The following is a 17,541-nucleotide window of genomic DNA, read 5'->3' on the forward strand; positions in this document are numbered from 1 at the left end:
GCTCGGTAGCGGTTGTGTCTTGGCCACTCCCTGGGCCCCCTGTGGTGTGCGGTGTTGGGGTGCTTTCCCTGGTGCCCGGGGCGGTGCCGTCCCGGCGCGGTCCGCTGCTCCGTGCCCGGCGGCGCGGTTCGGGGCGGGTGGGCCTCTGGTGTGCCCCGTGGTTCCCTCTCCCCTCCCCTTTCCTCCCCCCCGTCGCCTCTCCCTCCTCGCCTCCCCCCGCCCATCCTCCTCTGCCTCCCGGTCCCTTTTCCCTTGTCACCCTCCCTCCTCCTCCTCCCCCCCTCCTGCCCTGCAGCCGCCCTTTCGCCTTCTTGTCGTCTCCTCCACGCTTCCCCCTCCCCCCTTCCCTGTCTGCCCCCCGCCCCCTCCCCCTCCCTCTCCCTGGGCCTGGGGCTCCCTCCCCGGCCAGGCCGGGAGGGGGTTTGAGGCCTGCCCCACTCCGGTAGAACTCCTGGCGCCCCGGGCGGGCTCCGGTGGCCGGTGGACTGTCCAGTAGCCCTGCTGCGCTGGCGGTCCGCCTATTGTGGTGCCAGATGGGTGGGGTGGGGGGCGGGTGGGGGTGGGGGGTGCTGGGGGACGGGCGTGCCACCTACACCCGCCGGGATGGGTGAGGCCCCGCTGGTCGCTCCTCTTACTCACTTCACTAGTTTTGCACTATACACTTTGTAAATATACACATAGGGCACACAACACAGTTCTTGGTGGGGTGGGGAAGGGTGGAAACACCGTCTTCACCCTTCAACTCCCCTCCAATTTTAATGCACATCATGTCCAAGGGGAGGGGTGAGTTGGGGCGGGGAGCCATCAGGGGGGATGGACTGCAGTGCCTGGCATCTGTGTCCCTGCCCCACCACTTTGTCCCTCCATTTCCTTTTTTAATGCACCACACATATACATATTCATTTTTGGGGGGGATGCGGGTGTATCGGAGTAGGGGAAATTTTTTCCCTCTGCTCCGACTCACCTGCTCCCAATTTTAATGCACCACACGCACACACTTGTATATACACTGGGTGGGGCCACATTCACGGTGTAAGGGTAGAGCTCGCCAGTCGGCGAGCTGGTGGACTCAGTAACAGGGTTAGGTGTCACTAGTACGCTGGCTTGACGACCGGGGCCTCTTCCCACCGGGCTCGGTGTTCTGGTGTTCCTCCTCTCCCCCGGTGCTTCCTCCTCTGCTTCCCCCCCTCCCGCCGCTGTGCTTCTTTCGCACGGCTGGAGGTGGGGTGGGCACGTCTTCCCTCTCTGCGCTGCTGCCCGGTGCCGGTTTCCGGGGGTGGAGGGGTGGGGGGGGACTCGCGGGGGGCGGGGTTCGCGGGGCGGTTGGCGGTCGTCGGGGGGGGGGGGGGGGGCTTGTTTTTTTTGGGGGGGGGGGGGGGGGGGGGGTTATGGGGGGGGGGTGTTGGGGGTCGGGGTGTGTTCGGGGGTTTGGGGGCCGGGGGTGGCGGGGCCTGGGTCGTGGCGGGTGGCGGGTTTGGGTGGGGTGCGGGGGGGTCGTGGGGAGATGGGGGCTGGGGACCGGTGGGGCGCTGTGGGGGCCCGCCGGGCCTCGTTCTGCGGCCTTGGGCTCGGGGGTGTGGGCCAGGGCTGGGGCGGGGGTGTTCCGGGCGTGTCTGGGTCGGCTCGCCGACCGGTGTCCGCTCGAGTGGCTTGGGGGTGGCCTTGGTGCTGCCGCGGCCTGGATTCCGGGTGGGGGTGGGGGGGGGGGGGGGGGGGCGGTGCTCGCTTTGCTGGACCGCGGTTGACGGCTTCTTTCTTTGGTGGTGGTCCTTATGCATGCCAGATCCATCGCACCAGCATCTACTGAAACTCAAACAGAATTTGCCTCTCCCTCCCACAGCCCCTTGAATCAGTGGGTGCTGGTGTCTGTGGATCTCACTTTGCTTTATCTATCCTTCCCTCCTTCCTCTCTTTAGTTTTTCCTCTGGTCACTTGAGATCTCAATTTATTGGAAGTTTGAGGTTTCTAGGGTTGGCATAAGACTCTGGTTTTGTAACCACGCAGGAGGAGTTTGGTTGGTGCTGGATTTCACTTTGATGGATTGGATGTACTGGCTTCTATGGATCTCACTCTGCCTCATCGATCCTTCCCTCCTTCCTCTCTTTAGTTTTTCCTCTGGTCTCTTGAGATCTCGCTAATTTGTTGGACTCTAGAGGCTTCCGGTGTTGGCATAAGACTTTGATTTTGTAACCATGGGGAAGGCAGGAAGTGTTTGGTCGGTGCTGGATTTCACTTTGATTTATCTTTATTTTCTCTTTATTTTTTCTGACCTTTTCTCTGGTCTCCTGACCATTTGAACCTCACGACTCTGGCAAGATTCTGAAGTACCTGGTTAAGGCGAAGGGTAATGGGATATTTACAAGGTTTTAGGTGAATTAATGAGTATAAATTTATACGTATTTGCACGCACACGCACGCGCACGCACGCATGCAAACGCACGCAAACGCACACACGCAAACGCACACACGCAAACGCACGCACACATACACACACAAAAAAAAAAAAAGAGCAATGATGATAAGACGTTGAATCGGTAAGACTACCGAATGAACAATTCTGAGCTCTTAAAAAAAAAAAAAGAAAAAAAAAAAGAAAAGCATTCTTCATTGCAAACAGAAGCAGTTCTTCATTGCAGCAAATGTATGATAACTTATTATTTACAATTATTCCTACACTATGGAAACAACTTTTGTGAATAAGCGACAACAAGACCGATATACGTCGCACGCTTTGACCGATACTACGTCACACGCATGTTTGTAGTCACAATAAATGGCGGATGATAGAATAAGATATGTTTGTAGAGACGACGAAACATGATTATTTTTTTAGAATTAATTAAAAAAAAACATTAATGCAAATTTTGATTGCTTTATTGACATCAGCTCTCAATGTAATGGCACACTTCACTTACATGCGTGAGGGAAGCCAAGACAAACTACTTCTGTTCTGTCAAGACCAACATTCCCACCCGGAACTCCCCATCATCCCAACGTTCCTTGGGTGAATTATGTACCACTCACTGCAACGCCATATTTGCAAAAGAAGAACAGATGGAAACGGGCAGAAGTCGCATGTCCGTTTTGCGCATTTTCACAAAATTCACTTCAAAATTTCATAACATTTGGATGGAAACCTGACTAGTAAAACAAAAATTTGGGACTTGACTTCCCCTTTAAAAATCCCCAAAACATTCTTGTCACGACAACATAGAGACATATTTCTTTCAGAAAAAGAGACTTCATTCAAGTTAACACCAGCTGTGGACGGTGTTCTTGGCAAAGGAAATTGTGAATAAAGTCTTTCAGCATCTTACAAAATAGCAGGATTACACCGTGACTGTATTTGCTTTGATCGACTGGCAACAATCAAATGCCTTCAAATAAAAAATCCAACTCTCCATCCTGTTCAAAGCGGACCCTCTTGTCGGCTGAAGTCACAAAATGATGTGGGGCCAGTAAAAACCCTCTGAGCAGTGTACAATAGGTGGCTCTTGCAAGCTCTTTAATTACAGCACTGAAGGAGAAGTGATCAGTGTGGCAATAGGCCGAAGGAAAGAACACACTGGAAGCTGAGAAGGCAGATGTTGCTGTCTTCGGGGGATTATCTGGATGGAAGTCCATGTGCACGAACCAAGCAATTATTGCACACATGTACAGTCCAAACAGATGAGTCCCAAGATTACTGGGGCATGGAGTGAAATGTTATGAGAGGGTGATTCCAGCTTTGTGATTAAAACGGCTTTGGGCAAAGGGCAAACATTGTGACTAAACAATGAGACAAGTCTATTCTGGGTGCAGGATCATGACACACTGCATTTGTGACCAGTCATAATTATCTCTTCTCAATGGCCACCAGAAATGAGTACTGCTAAGGTCACCATTAACCTTTTCCCCAAAGTAATGTTTCCTCCTTAATTAATTAATACATCATTGTTAATTTCCTTGTGGCACTCACAAGTGCTCTTCAATGTTGCTGCACAATTTGATGGAAGTAGAACAGGGCTAGTGCTGATCAGATTCATACTCGTTTTAGTTATGTTCTGGAGTTGGATCCCAAAAACGCAGACACAAATAAGATTTTAACTCTTTATTCGCATAACATCGAGAGGTGTAGAACAAACTTGACTCGACGAGAAGCAACGAGAATGTATCGAGAATCACGAGACGCTAAGCTAACTTGGGCTGTGGAGGTGCAGAGGTATTAATCTGACAAAAACACACTTCTCAGTCAGGCTTATATAGACAGCGAATCAATCTGATTGGCTGTGGCTATACATGTGCGAAACAGGACTGACATGGAATTATCTGATTGACTGTTGACCAGACAAAGAGATTAAAGATTCTTGACATCACATAACTTTGGACATCACGTAGCGTCTTACCAGTTGAAACTAGATTCTGGTTACATCAGTTCAAAACAGACATTTGACCTCACGGTCATGACCCAAACATAACCCTTGCATGGCCCAAGCATAACCCTTGCTTGACCCTAGTCATGACAGTAAACATAACCCTTACATAACCCTAGTCATGACAGTAAGCATAACCCTTGCATGGCTCTAGTCATACCCTTGTATGACCCTCGTCATGACAGTAAACATAACCCTTGCATGACCCTAGTCATGACAGTTTTCAGTTAATTGGTGGTTGATTTGAAAATGTAGTCCCAACAGCAAACCAATTGTTTGGACCATGTGCATGTCAATCACACAGTTGTCATAGTGATTCATGCCAAAAATAAAAAATAACAAAATACAAAAGAATTTAACTAATTGCTAGCGGGCATTTTTTCATCGTACTGGAACTATAAGTGCTTCCAAGCTTTCATGTCAGAGAATCATGGGAAATGTAGTCCTACTAGCCAAATGCTGTGGTTGGTGGTCAGACCCAATATAGATGAGCTTTTCTGGCGCCATATTTACAATTTTACAATATTCTACCAAGATAGATTTAGCATTAGCTAAAGTAATAACAAAACCAGAATGACTTCTTAAATTTGTTATAAATAGAACTTTCCTTGTGAAAATTTACTGTCCAAAATCAATAAATAAGTTAGCATGTTACCGCACTTGTTATTAAGATGCAGCTACCGCAGTGTGCATTTATTTTATGTGTCGAACAGTGATTATTATGTGTCATTCATTTTAATAGCATTTACAATACCTCTTTATCAACATAGACACCTCACAGACTATTGCTAGAAGATTTTTAAGGGCTTGCAAAAGTAATAACTATCCAGTGGTTGTAAACACATTGATGGTAGCAGATGAAAACTGGGAGGAATGTTTTAAACTGATAGAAAGGCAGCAGTACCTAAAATTCTAAAAGTAAATCACTGATGGTTCATACATGAACGAGGATGGGCGACACAACAGAATTGGGAGCCCTTTAGGTTAACAAACTAAAATTTCACAACACGCTTAACGGAAAAAGTGAAAACAATATGTTAACTGCTCTTCATACAACTTAAAACATATTTCCTCAACAAGTGCTAGCAAGAATGCTAACGCTACATGAGTGTGCTTCCTTTCAATTTGACCACTCTATTAAAAAATGTGACATGCTCCTACAATACAAAACACGTGAGAATCTGGTCAAACTCTACAGCTGCCATTAAACTCTAAAATGAGCAGAGTCTTCCATTCTCCTTTTTTAGTGCTTTTCATAAGGCAGACAAGTGCTTAGTAAAAAAGATGCCAGTAATGGTGCAATAAATCTCTTATATGCACGTAAATGAATTCATTCAGCATCAACAGTAAAGTGCCTGGGTGGGTATTAAAATTGGGTAAGTGTGCCTCAGTATAGTAGCTCAAGAAACATCTCCACCACGATTTACAGTATATGATGAAAGCTTTTCCAGAAGCCTCAATTAGACTGCTAAGAGGACAAAAGGAGGAAATAAGAAGCCTCAGTTAGCGTACCCATAGTGACCATCCAAGATAGCATTTAACCCCACTGGTAAAGATTGCATAATCCATGCATTATTACATAATTGGCCCTGAAAATTGGACGAGAAATGGTTGTTTACCTATTGAGAAAGTTTGCATTGTGTGCTTCAGAGGAGAAGGGGTGACAATGACAGTTTTGGAATGTCTACTGGAAAAAACAAACAAACAAACACACAAAGCAATAACCTTAATCTAATTAATGAAATGTATTGAAATAAAAACATGAAAAGTAAAAAACCGAGAAGGAAAAGGCGGATCTCTGGTTAGGTCCAAAATTGTATGATTTATTTAAACATTAATGTACTGGAAAGTTAATCTGTCCTCATTTCACTCTAAATGAGAAATGCTGACGGAAAGGGCAGAGGGTTGTGAATGTTTGGGAGCTTTTTTTTCCCGATGCTAATAATGTTTGCATAAGCGTGAGGAAGAAGATAGTGGAGGGGTTATGCATTTTTACCACTTGGAACAAGTGCAATAGTTTGCGTCTGTGACTGCAGCTGTGAATTCTGTCTCTTAATAAAAGGTAGTGAGTTGGAAAATTGCACATCAATCTGTCAAAACCTTGCAAACATAAGCGAGCAAAACTCCATCTCCACACAAACACTGGTATGAAAAATGGATTTGTGTGCATTTTTGAATGTGGTTTCCCATTTGTGAACCTGAAGGCTGATTTTTTTAACATTTACATGTATAGCAGATGGAAAAGATATTTTACCTTGGCTCCTTTGTTTTCACACATTTTTTTTTTTTTTGCCTTGTCATTGATTTGTGGCTTTCTTTCAAGTGTGATAATTAGGGCTGGGTATTGCCGCCTACCTCACGATATGATACGTATCACGATACAGGGGTCACAATACGATACGTATCTCGATACATATGTATCCCAATACTTGATCTTCAAGGCGATACGTATCCCGATATATTACATTAATTTTCAAAATATTTTTGCCAGCAGCTCTTCTGGTTTACAACCAAGCGGCATACCTGGCCTAAATGTGTACGCACTGCAGCGCAAAGAGCAGCTTTCACAGACACACCGGGAAACTTTATTAATAGGCATGAGCCGATATGAGCAAAAAAAAAAAAAGTATTAAAATTACAGCTCTAAAATGTGCTTATATGAAATATTTGAGGAAATAAAAACACATTTTTTTCATGTAACATATTCTATTTCGTTTTTAAACAAAATATACGAAAATTGGTACATTAAGACACGTGCCACATGTTAAGTTTATAAGTAAATAAATAATATTCTTCCTCTGCTTTCATTTTTCTTAGCAAGACACAGTGTCCAATCACTGGTGAGCTAATTTTTGCATTAATTGGAGGCAATTAACTTCAAAGAAGCTGCTGGTTTTTATTTTTTAGGTACAATGCAAGCTGCAAAGGCAAACGTTAACTGCATATTTAAAGTTAACAAGCAATATCGATTCTGACGCCTGCGTATCAATACGCGTAATGTAATGAGGCCCGCAATGATACATTGCCATATCAATTTTTTGAGCACACCCCTAGTGATACTACTACTACAATTCCTCTACCACTTCTATTTCTTTTACTAACTCAGGGCTGGACTGCCCCCCCAAAAATACAAAAATAAAAGGTCCTTTGACTTAGCACCTACACATGCTCATGCGCATCCACCATCCACAGTCAGGTTTTCAAGAGATAAAATGCACACAGGAATTTCGGGAGTTTCCTGAACGACTAGGTCTATTTTTGAGCCGGTCGGAATTGTCCATGGGTTTGAATGCAAATGTTTGTTTGTCTATGCACCCTGTTATTGACTGGAGACCATTCCAGTGTGAGACACTGAAACCACCATTGGTACTACAGAGGTGATGTGTCAAATGTTTCTTTGGATATTGTGGTCACTATTTTGTTTCCACTTCCACTCACTGCAGTTTGAACATTTATGCGTCAATGTCAATTTATCGATTTGTTCTTCTTGACCACCACTTACTTGGCACTCTGTTGATAGCTCTTAGTGGCCTCAACACTCGGACTGTCCTCACTGCTGAAAAACTGACGTTCTGCAGGTTGAGGGAATACTCCAACATTCTGCAACAAGAAGAGAAAATGAGAAAAGAGAGAGTTGAAATACGATATATGAAGACAATTCCATTGGAATTTAAGCTCACTGGCCAGGTGACCTAGTCAAGGTTAGTCAATTACTTTAGAAATCTGTGAGTCAACAAAAATGATAAATTTATATAGTAAGTACGGGTGTCAAAATTAGTGCGTTAATTTTGAGTTCATTTAACACATTCACTGCCAGCCATTTTCACTGAAGCAAGCCCCTTCGCTCCCGGCTGTTTTACTGGAATTTTGACTGATTTTGCAAGTCTCACAGGATATTGTGTTCTATTTCTATAAAAACATGGAACCTGCCAAAAGAATGATTAGAGTCGCTTCTTTCATCAAGAAAATAAAAGTATCTTTCTATGATCTGTTCCCGTTTTGCAGCAATTAGCATTAGAATATATCAAAGTTTCATCATTATTCACAAACCTGTTGAAAACACTGTGAAAAAGAACTTGTTGCATCATGGCCCTGGCTGATGTCTTGTACTCTGCTGCCCCCTGCTGGCCATTTATTTGTAATAACTACCTTTGCTTTAAGCGACCTCTTCAGATCAGAAGCTGCATCAAAGCCTTCTGTGTGCTACAGCATAAAACAAAACATAAAACGCGTATAAATATGTTTGTGGGAGTGAAGGACAAAGTATTAAAAACGTATTTATACGTTTTTGGGGTTGAATGAGTTAAAGTTCCTCTAACACCACTATTTTTTTTTTTTTTTTTTAACTGGGGGATTAATGACAGCCCCTTACTTGGAAAGACTGTACTGGGGGAATTCCAGTCACAATCTGGCAGGCACAAGTCCACGTCAAAATTTTAACAGTAATAAATTTAATAATAATGCATATACTGTAGTTGTGGAGACTGGAGTAAAGTTGTATTTTACAATTTTGAAAGTTACTTCATGATAAAGATTGGATAGCTATTAGAAAAATGCACTGAGCTGTCACCAATGTCTTACAAATGCAATTATGCCATCTAGTGGCAGAAAAAAAGACCTTTACACAAATCAATATCACATTCGTTTTTTTTACAGTACAGTACATCTTTTTAATTTTAACTCAATTGTATGGTTTATTATGAAATTACTGTATCAATGACTAAAAAATGCAGCCATATTTCTATTAGTTTCATATTTTTCCACTTTTATGTTAAGAGTATAAAACTTTTTAGATTTTATTATGCATTTTATTGTACATTTAGAACATATTTAAACTTGCGATTAATCGTGAGTTAACTATTGATCTCGCGATTAACTATGATTAAACATTTTAATTGCCTGACACTCTTAATAATAAGTACGGCCAATTTACTAACTGATTGTATACAATTTGACAGGCAAACTTGGCAATAACATTGCATAGAAATATGATTTTCATGATCATCCTGCTACCCTCCTGTTTTTTTTGTTTTGTTTTTGTTGTTTTTGTGTGACTCCAATTGGCAGGACATAAAATGTTGAGTGTTCAACATATAGTCTTTCCTATGTGAAACTTATTTTCAAGATATCCCTTTGGATTTTGGTGAAGGTCTAACTCGAGCTTGCGTCTAAAAGGTAAGTTGATAAAACATACCCGCCTTGGACTACACGTAAAGAAGATGCTATTTAGCCAAGTACTGTCTATACTGTGTATGTTGCATGTACAAAATTCTTTCCCACTATTACTGGGCTAATAGTAATTGATGACCTAATGATCCAAATCATATCTACATTCTTGCGTTCAGAGACAAACGCAATGCATGTGTTCTGGCAAACAATACGCTTTGATTCCAGAGCTCAATGGAGTGCGACCGCAGTGCATGTGTTTGCGCTTGTATGTGGAGCGCAGCACTCACGCAATGTTTGCGGGCCTGATAAACACGCGTGTATTCACACGCGCGCTTGCACAATCAACCTTCAGAAGCAGAGGGATGCGTGCGCACTTCCCCGCGGGCTCGTGGATACGAGAGAGGAGAAACGTGGCGTCAGCATCAGATAAATGAGCAACCTGAGACGGGTCTGGCTGGGAGAGTGGCGACTCCGAACCGTCTTTGTAGCAGCTCCTCGGAGGCTCAAAGGAGGTGATGGGAGGTTGAGCTGAAAAGCATTGAGGAATGTTTTTCTTGTGTCTTGATCAGACTTTGTCATTGTCTCTCCTCGCACTTTGGAGCATGTGTGGAGCACATGTGAGACTCGGAGGGGTGCGCGGGCCAAGGAATTCCCTCCTCGCACACACTCCAAGTCTGCCTGTCGACAAATGTACAACACATGCACGTGTGCGTGCGCACTAGAGACTCCTGTATTGAAAGAATGAATGAGTGTATGTGTCCTCGCGCAGGAGCCTTCATGACGCGTCATACACACATCATTGACCAATGTCTGTGAAGGTAAGCATCCACACCAGTTATCTATGCTCTGTAACTGGACTCATTAGCCTTATTTTGGTTTCAAGCAGATCAAGCGGTAATAAAATATATATATATATATATATATATATATATATATATATATATTGTAAAAAATAAATAAATAAAATAAAAATCGAAACACATTTTCCAAATGTCAGATAATCTTTATAACCTGAAGAAAAACTCATTCAGATTCTACTGTGCTTTTTGCACTTTCCTGTACAATATTTTAAGTAGGGATGTTCGATATCAGACCGATAACAGTACTCAACGCAGAGTGGTCACCGATACCAGATACTACTAGTACATAAAATCCCTCCCCCCCCATAAAAAAAAGACAGATAATTTTAAAGAAAAACCTATAAATCCCAATACAATATTTTTCCTTAGGATTGCATGAAATTAATGGCTATTTTCTATTCTCCTTATTTCTAATTTCTAAAGGGTGGCCGATATGAGTACCGATACCTTAAAATAAAGCCGCTTTTCCATCGTTCCCGCACTGCTGGGTACCACACCAGACCGCAACCGCTGGTTTTCCATTACAACTGCCGCACGGCGAGAAGAGGGCGGCAACATTTGAACCGTCCACGCCAATTCTTGCACTCCCGCATTGCGTGTGGATCTGAGATAACATTTCCCGAGTGGCAAGTCCTGCCAACATTGAACCATATTTACAATTTAATATAGACCACCATGGATGAAATATTTCGGTTCACGACCGGCTCGCGAAGCTATTTGTGAATGGAGCCGCTGGAGCTCTCTTTCAAGTGAATAGGAACACACGACCAGCCTCGCGATGTTTTTTAAAACCACAAACATTACAAATCCATCCACAAGTACCTTTTAAATTATAAATATAGTTAAGTGTTGTTGTAAAACATGATTACATTTATTATATATACTGTATTTTTATGACTTCAACGAAGACCGGCAGGCGCTTCTGCCTCTCTCGCTTAAAACAAGGAAATGGGCGTGTGCCACGGCGTTGCTGTCGGCCAATCAGACGACAGGTGACGTCGCGACCCCGCTAGTCCCCCGACGACCGGCACTGCAGAACCGCTGTCGAAAGGGTTCTAAACAGCGGTTACAACGGATCGGCCCGGCCCCGAAAAAGTTCCCAGTTCCCTGATAGCGACAACAAACACATGAATTGTGTGGTCCTCGGGGTATTTTTAAGTTTTATTTTTATTTTTCATATTATTTTTCACTTTTTTTTTTCATTATTTTAGTTGTTGTATTTTACAATTTTTATTGATTTATTGACTGTTTTTTTTATTTTTAAGAGTTGTTTTTACTAGATTTTTATGTGTATGATAATTAGTGTTGTTCTGATACCGATACTGGTATCAGCAGAGGCGCCGCCGATACTACATTAAAACAGTGGTATCGGTATCGGTGACTACTCACAAGTAACATGCTGACACCATTAATTCCATGGCTAATATAGGATTTGGGGATGCAGCATCTTGTGTCTTGCTCGTTCACGACATTCACTGCTATGTGACATGCTCACTGCATGAAGATCTAAGATATCCTATTGGCCGTTGAATGCTCTGAACCAATGGCAGGGCAGCTTTTTCATGTTGAGGAAAAAAAAAAAGTATCGATATGGTATCGGTATCGGGGCCAACACTAATGATAATGTGAGGATCTCAACGTGTAGCACTTTGGAAAGCGTGTTTATAAAATAAAAATATAAGTAAAAATACTGCGATTGGCTGGCAACCAGTCCAGGGTGTCCCCCGCCTACTGCCCAAAGCCAGCTGAGGCAGGCTCCAGCACCCCCCGCGACCCTTGTGAGGAATAAGCGGTCAAGAAAATAGATGGATGGATAAGTAAAAATGGAAATGAAGTGGATTGGCTTGGATTGAAACACATAAGTAAAACTTTTTTTCTGATCAATACCAAGTACCGATACAACTAGAATTTTTGATACATTCTAGTCCCTGATGGTAAAACAGCCACCTCTATTGTCACAAGTACCAACACCTTGGATTAAGGTCTGGGACCGTTTTGTCATATTTGTTGGTATTACATCTTTATAACGTCAAATTTGATTGAGTGGATGGCCTGAAAAAGTTTATACTTGTGACTTGATGCTGCAATCACAGGAAAACAAGCAAAAATGTGCAGTATAGTATCAGCTGAGGACATTTGTCCTCTATACTTTAAACCCCAACTAAAAAAACTGAAGCTTAATGCAACAACAAATTGAGAGCAATATATTTTATGACTCTATAATTAGTCACACATAAACAATACTTTACTAAACAAACTTTAAAATTAGATGATGAATGACTTATTTTCAAAGGAAATAATCAGTAAGGACACTGGCTACCCTTGTAATGGGAGCCAGATGATGTTTGGTGTGCTCAACTATCCCCACTCGCTCCCCAGTTGTGTGCTAACATATGATGGAATTGACAGAAAGTTGTGCACCAATCATGTTGATCATGCTGATATTGGGGAGTGCAATGACGGGTGCTGGCAGGCCTGACAGAAGGGAGTTTGCGTGCAGAGAATTCCCAACTTCATCCAAAGCAGCCATTCCACACACGGTTGACGTTGAGGATAAAAGGCAAGGTTTTGCTTCTTGTCATTCACACTAATTAGATACTGATGCACATATCTCAATGTGGAGAGATCCTTGCAAGGACAAACAGCACAATGAGATGCAAATAAATCTCGCACTGGCAGGTAGATAGTCCGATTTGGGATTACATTTATACGAGGTAGAGTTAACCAACATATAAACTAGAGAGATCTTTAAAGATGAAAAACAAGCAATTGTTATGATAAAACTAGATGGAATGGGAATGAAAAATCAGTTTGAGCCTTTGCACAAACGCTGATCGTCGCAAGTGCAAGTATTTGGAATGTCCTGAGGAATAAAAAACATACTGGCATGTTAAGTATATTAACTCATTCAAACCCAATACCGTATAAATATGTTTTTAATACTTTGTCCTGCACTACCAAACACGTGTTTATATGTTTGTTTGTTTGTTTTTTTATGTTTTTTTTATGCTAGTGCATACAGCTTCTGACATGAAGAGGTCACGTAAAGCAATGGTAGTTATTACAAAAAACGGCCAACAGGTGGCAGCAGAGTATAAGAGATCAACTAGGGGCCATGTTGCAACAAGCTGTTTCCCCCAGTGTTTTCAACAGGTTTGTGAATAATGATGAAACTTAGCTGTATTGTAATGCTAATTACTGCAAAAACGGAAACAGATACAAAGATACTTTTTAACTCTTTGACTGCCAGCCATTTTCGGAAAAGGTAACCCCATACTGCCAGCTGATTTACAGAATTTTACCGATCTTTCAAGCTCCACAGAAAATGTTGTGTTAGGACTATGGAAACGCGGATACTACCAAATGAAAGATTGAAGTCTCATCTTTCATCTAAAAAAAAAAAGTTTGTTTCTACCTTATTCAGATCTTCAGTAATCAACAATAGAAAACAGCTTCGTTTCACCCAAATCCTCTATTTTCTTCCAAAATACGGAGAAATCAAGCTTTTTGTGAAACGATGTTGTTTCATGCACTCTAGTGAATTTGGCACTTTTTTTTTTTGCATGAGGGATTCTACAAACACCTAAACTTCTATAAAACACTACCCCAACAATAAAAAAAAGTGTTTTTTGATTGCAAAATAACAGTTTATTTACATTCAACAGTAGCAATCCGAACAAACAATTTGGAAAACTCTTTGCAAACTATTTACACGTGCGCAACTGCGCATGTGTGGTGTGTGTGTACGTGTTACTATTTACAATTGTGTGGATGTTTCAACGACACAATTTTTTCTTTTTGTGTGATATATTGTGGAGTAATCCCGTGCGTGCTAGGGGGATGCAGCAGGATTTGCATCACAGTTTTTGTCAGTCTGCTTCTGCATGGACTGATTTGCGTAGAGGTTGGTATGATGAACGATGTGCTGGAGAAGTTCATCCGTGATGAAGAGCTCCAGGATGTCAGCTGGCAGGTGGGAATTCAGCTCTGCTGCAGCATCCCTTGGTCCTGGTTTTGCAGCAAAGGGGAAGATGGTTGGCTGCCAGCCAACTACATCAACTTCATGCCAGCCAGAATCTTTGGGATCTGCAAATATACATTTCAATATCATATATTATTTTAGAGCAGTGTGATGCAATGTGTGTGTGTGTGTGCATGTTTACCTTTTTTTCTTGGATGTATTGGTTGATGCACATTCTGTAAATTATAGAAGATGTTTACCATCAAATATTTTATTAGTGCTGTGGAGAATCTTTTTTTTTTTCTTTTTACCTTTGTTCTGCTCACTGTGAGAAGGGTCACTTTGAGTAGAAGCTGAAAGAAACATATACAATTACAATACTATCGAAAGACTTAACTTTTATTGTTGCGGTGTATTGAAAACATTTTTTTTTTACCTTTCTTTGTCGTAGACCCAGCGGTCGGACGTTGCTGTGAGTACGATCTATAAAATATACATTCACGTTTGTATAGGTAATAGATGTTCTAGAGTATATCAGCACATTTACACACACTGCTAGCAGATCGCCCGAAAAGTTAGTAAAGTAATCTTACTAGCAATCTCTTAGCATGTTAGCGCTTACCTTCACGTTCTTTGGAGGATGAAAGACTGTCCAAGACTGTCTTGCATCGGACCCATAGTAGTCGTCATCGTCCGATGAAACGTCATCTGTGCAGACGTGCTCGGTTGTGCACCACTTTTCTCCGGTGTTAGCATCGCTAGCCGGTGGGGCCTTAGGACGTTATTAGCATCGCTAGCCGGTGGGGCCTTAGGACGTGGTCGAAACGGCCGCGTCACCGCTTCAACTATTACTTAACTCCGTCATCACTGTGCTCTTGAGCACTGGTCGATGCTTTTGAGCTTTGAAAATAAGGATCAAGCGTGAGCTGATTGCCATCTGTAGCCTTTTTGACTCCCTTAGCCAAGTTAGCCATTCTCTCCCCCTCAACACTCTAGCTCAGCCTCTCTTCTTCTACTGTTGTCTCCTACCCGATCTTGTCCAAAAGACTCATCACAGCCATCTAGTGGCCAGGAATACTCATTATAGTAACCCGATCGGCTTGATACTTGGAGCACAGCTGCCCAAGGTTTTCCTCCACCCGTTTCCATAAAAAAACATAGTAGACGTCAATTAACGTCTATGGCGGCCAATCCTAGGATTATACTGAACGTCTTTAAACGTTTATGGCGGTCAAAGAGTTAAGGAGATTCTAATCTTTCTTTTGGCAGGTTCCATGTTTTTATAGCAATAGAACAGAATATTCTGTGGACCATGCAAAATCAGTCAAAATTCAGTAAAACAGTCGGGAGTGAAGGCGATTTATTGAGTGAAAATGGCTTGGAGTTAAAGAGTTAAATACAATATATTAAATGGGTTGACCCAAGGAAAACAACAACAGTCGACGACAAACATTTTGAGAGCAATATAAGAAGGCTCTAGAAACTTTTAGTGACCTGAACAAAAATATCCAGAAGGAGTATAAAAAGTATAAAGGCTCCAGGTGGCACGGTGGATGAGTGGTTAGCACGTCTGCCTCCCAGTACCGAGGACTCGGGTTCGAGTCCAGGCTTCGGCCTTCCTGGGAGGAGTTTGCATATTCTCCCCGTGCCTGCATGGGTCTTCTCTGGGTACTCCGGTTTCCTCCCACATTCCTAAGGCATGCATGGCAGGTTAATTGGGTGTTCCGAATTGTCCCTAGGTGTGCTTGTGGGTGTGGATGGTTGTTCGTCTCTGTGTGCCCTGCGATTGGCTGGCAACCAGTCCAGGGTGTACCCCGCCTACTGCCTGAAGCCAGCTGGGATAGACTCCAGCGACCCTTGTGAGGAGAAGCGGCTAAGAAAATGGATGGATGGGATAAAGGCTCCATTAGAAGATGCAAATATCTAAGTTTAATTTTGCGGTCTGATGAGACAAACATTTAACAAAGTGGTGGATATATGAAATTTGGAGAAAGACAGGAAGTACTCATGATTCCAAACATATAAGCTCATCTGTGAAATTCTGTGGAGGTAATGTCACGGTTTGGGCTTGCATAAATTCTCCTGGGGCGGTCTCATTAATCTTCATTGATGGCAACAGTAAAATGAGCTCAGAAGTCTATGAAATATTGTGAGTGCCAATTCAACCAAACTGATTGGGAGATCCGTCATCATGCAACCAGATAATGACCCAAAACACACTGCCACAACAAATGAATACATTGGGGGCTGTAGATGAAAGATTTTAAACCAGACTTAAACCCCAAAAAGAATCAATCAAAACATTTGATGCCATTATTGCAAGCAAACGATTTGAAATATAACACACCATTTAAAACAAAAATAAAATAAATCTGAAGTCTTTTCACTCGACAATAAGAATAAAGATGACCCCTGTTCCGATACTTTTCGAGAAGAGTGCATCTGTGTGTAGGCTGCAAAGAGGGAACACGCGCCAACATGTGGTGCACGATACATTCCCTACAAAACAAAAGCTGGAGCACACTTGCTGGAAATGACCCCACACATAGTCACAATTAGACAAAGTGCAGATCAGAAACAGTTCACGCTCAACCTCGCTTGTCCTCAAGATGTCTGTTTCTTTTTATCTTGTCTATTATACACTTAGCTGTTAATTCATACTTCTATTTTGACTGTAAAAAGGACTGATGTCTTTTGTCTAGTGTTGTAGGAACGAGTTACCACAGGGACAAATATACAAATGCAACACTTGCACGCTCCTGCAAAACTTGCAGTATGTGTGTGATAAAGTTATTGAACAAAAGCTAATCTTTTCGTGTGGCTGGTACAGATTAACACACGAGATGTTTTTGAGGCTTGTGAAGCTGCACGCTATGATCACGCAATGTTTATTTCAAAGACATGATGTAATAACTGATGATTTCTTTTCGTGTTTAAAATTGGCTTCTTCGGCATCTGACCATGCTTTTGCTGGTTAGCTTATTCAAGTTCGCTGCACTTCATTTGTCTTTACCACAGTATCTAATAGGGTATTTTCACTCCACATCTGGAGCAACGAAAGAAGGAAACCTCTAATGCCGAACATCCCTGAAGTCAAACATGAATTAAACAAAATATTTTGATGAGAAAATGTTTCTGT

At 42.4% G+C, this 17,541-nt stretch overlaps 1 protein-coding gene and 1 long non-coding RNA gene across 20 annotated transcripts in view; both read right to left on the bottom strand.

The window, feature by feature from the left end:
* The window catches only part of cacna1g (calcium channel, voltage-dependent, T type, alpha 1G subunit), a 255,234-nt gene that overhangs the window by 129,014 nt on the left and 108,679 nt on the right, over nucleotides 1-17,541 (bottom strand). For all 19 annotated transcript variants that reach the window (XM_077503948.1, XM_077503953.1, XM_077503942.1 and 16 more), the window contains exon 5: nucleotides 7,915-8,012. In XM_077503948.1, coding sequence (XP_077360074.1) covers nucleotides 7,915-8,012 — 98 coding nt within the window. The remainder of the gene's footprint in view (nucleotides 1-7,914; nucleotides 8,013-17,541) is intronic.
* On the bottom strand, nucleotides 14,074-15,689 carry LOC144005294 (uncharacterized). Its single transcript, XR_013279533.1, has 5 exons — nucleotides 15,025-15,689; nucleotides 14,839-14,885; nucleotides 14,714-14,755; nucleotides 14,605-14,638; nucleotides 14,074-14,527 (listed from the first exon to the last, which is right to left on the bottom strand). It is a non-coding gene; the product is annotated as an uncharacterized LOC144005294 (long non-coding RNA).

The sequence above is a fragment of the Festucalex cinctus genome, chromosome 17 (assembly GCF_051991245.1).
Source record: "Festucalex cinctus isolate MCC-2025b chromosome 17, RoL_Fcin_1.0, whole genome shotgun sequence".
NCBI classification, from domain to species: domain Eukaryota; kingdom Metazoa; phylum Chordata; class Actinopteri; order Syngnathiformes; family Syngnathidae; genus Festucalex; species Festucalex cinctus.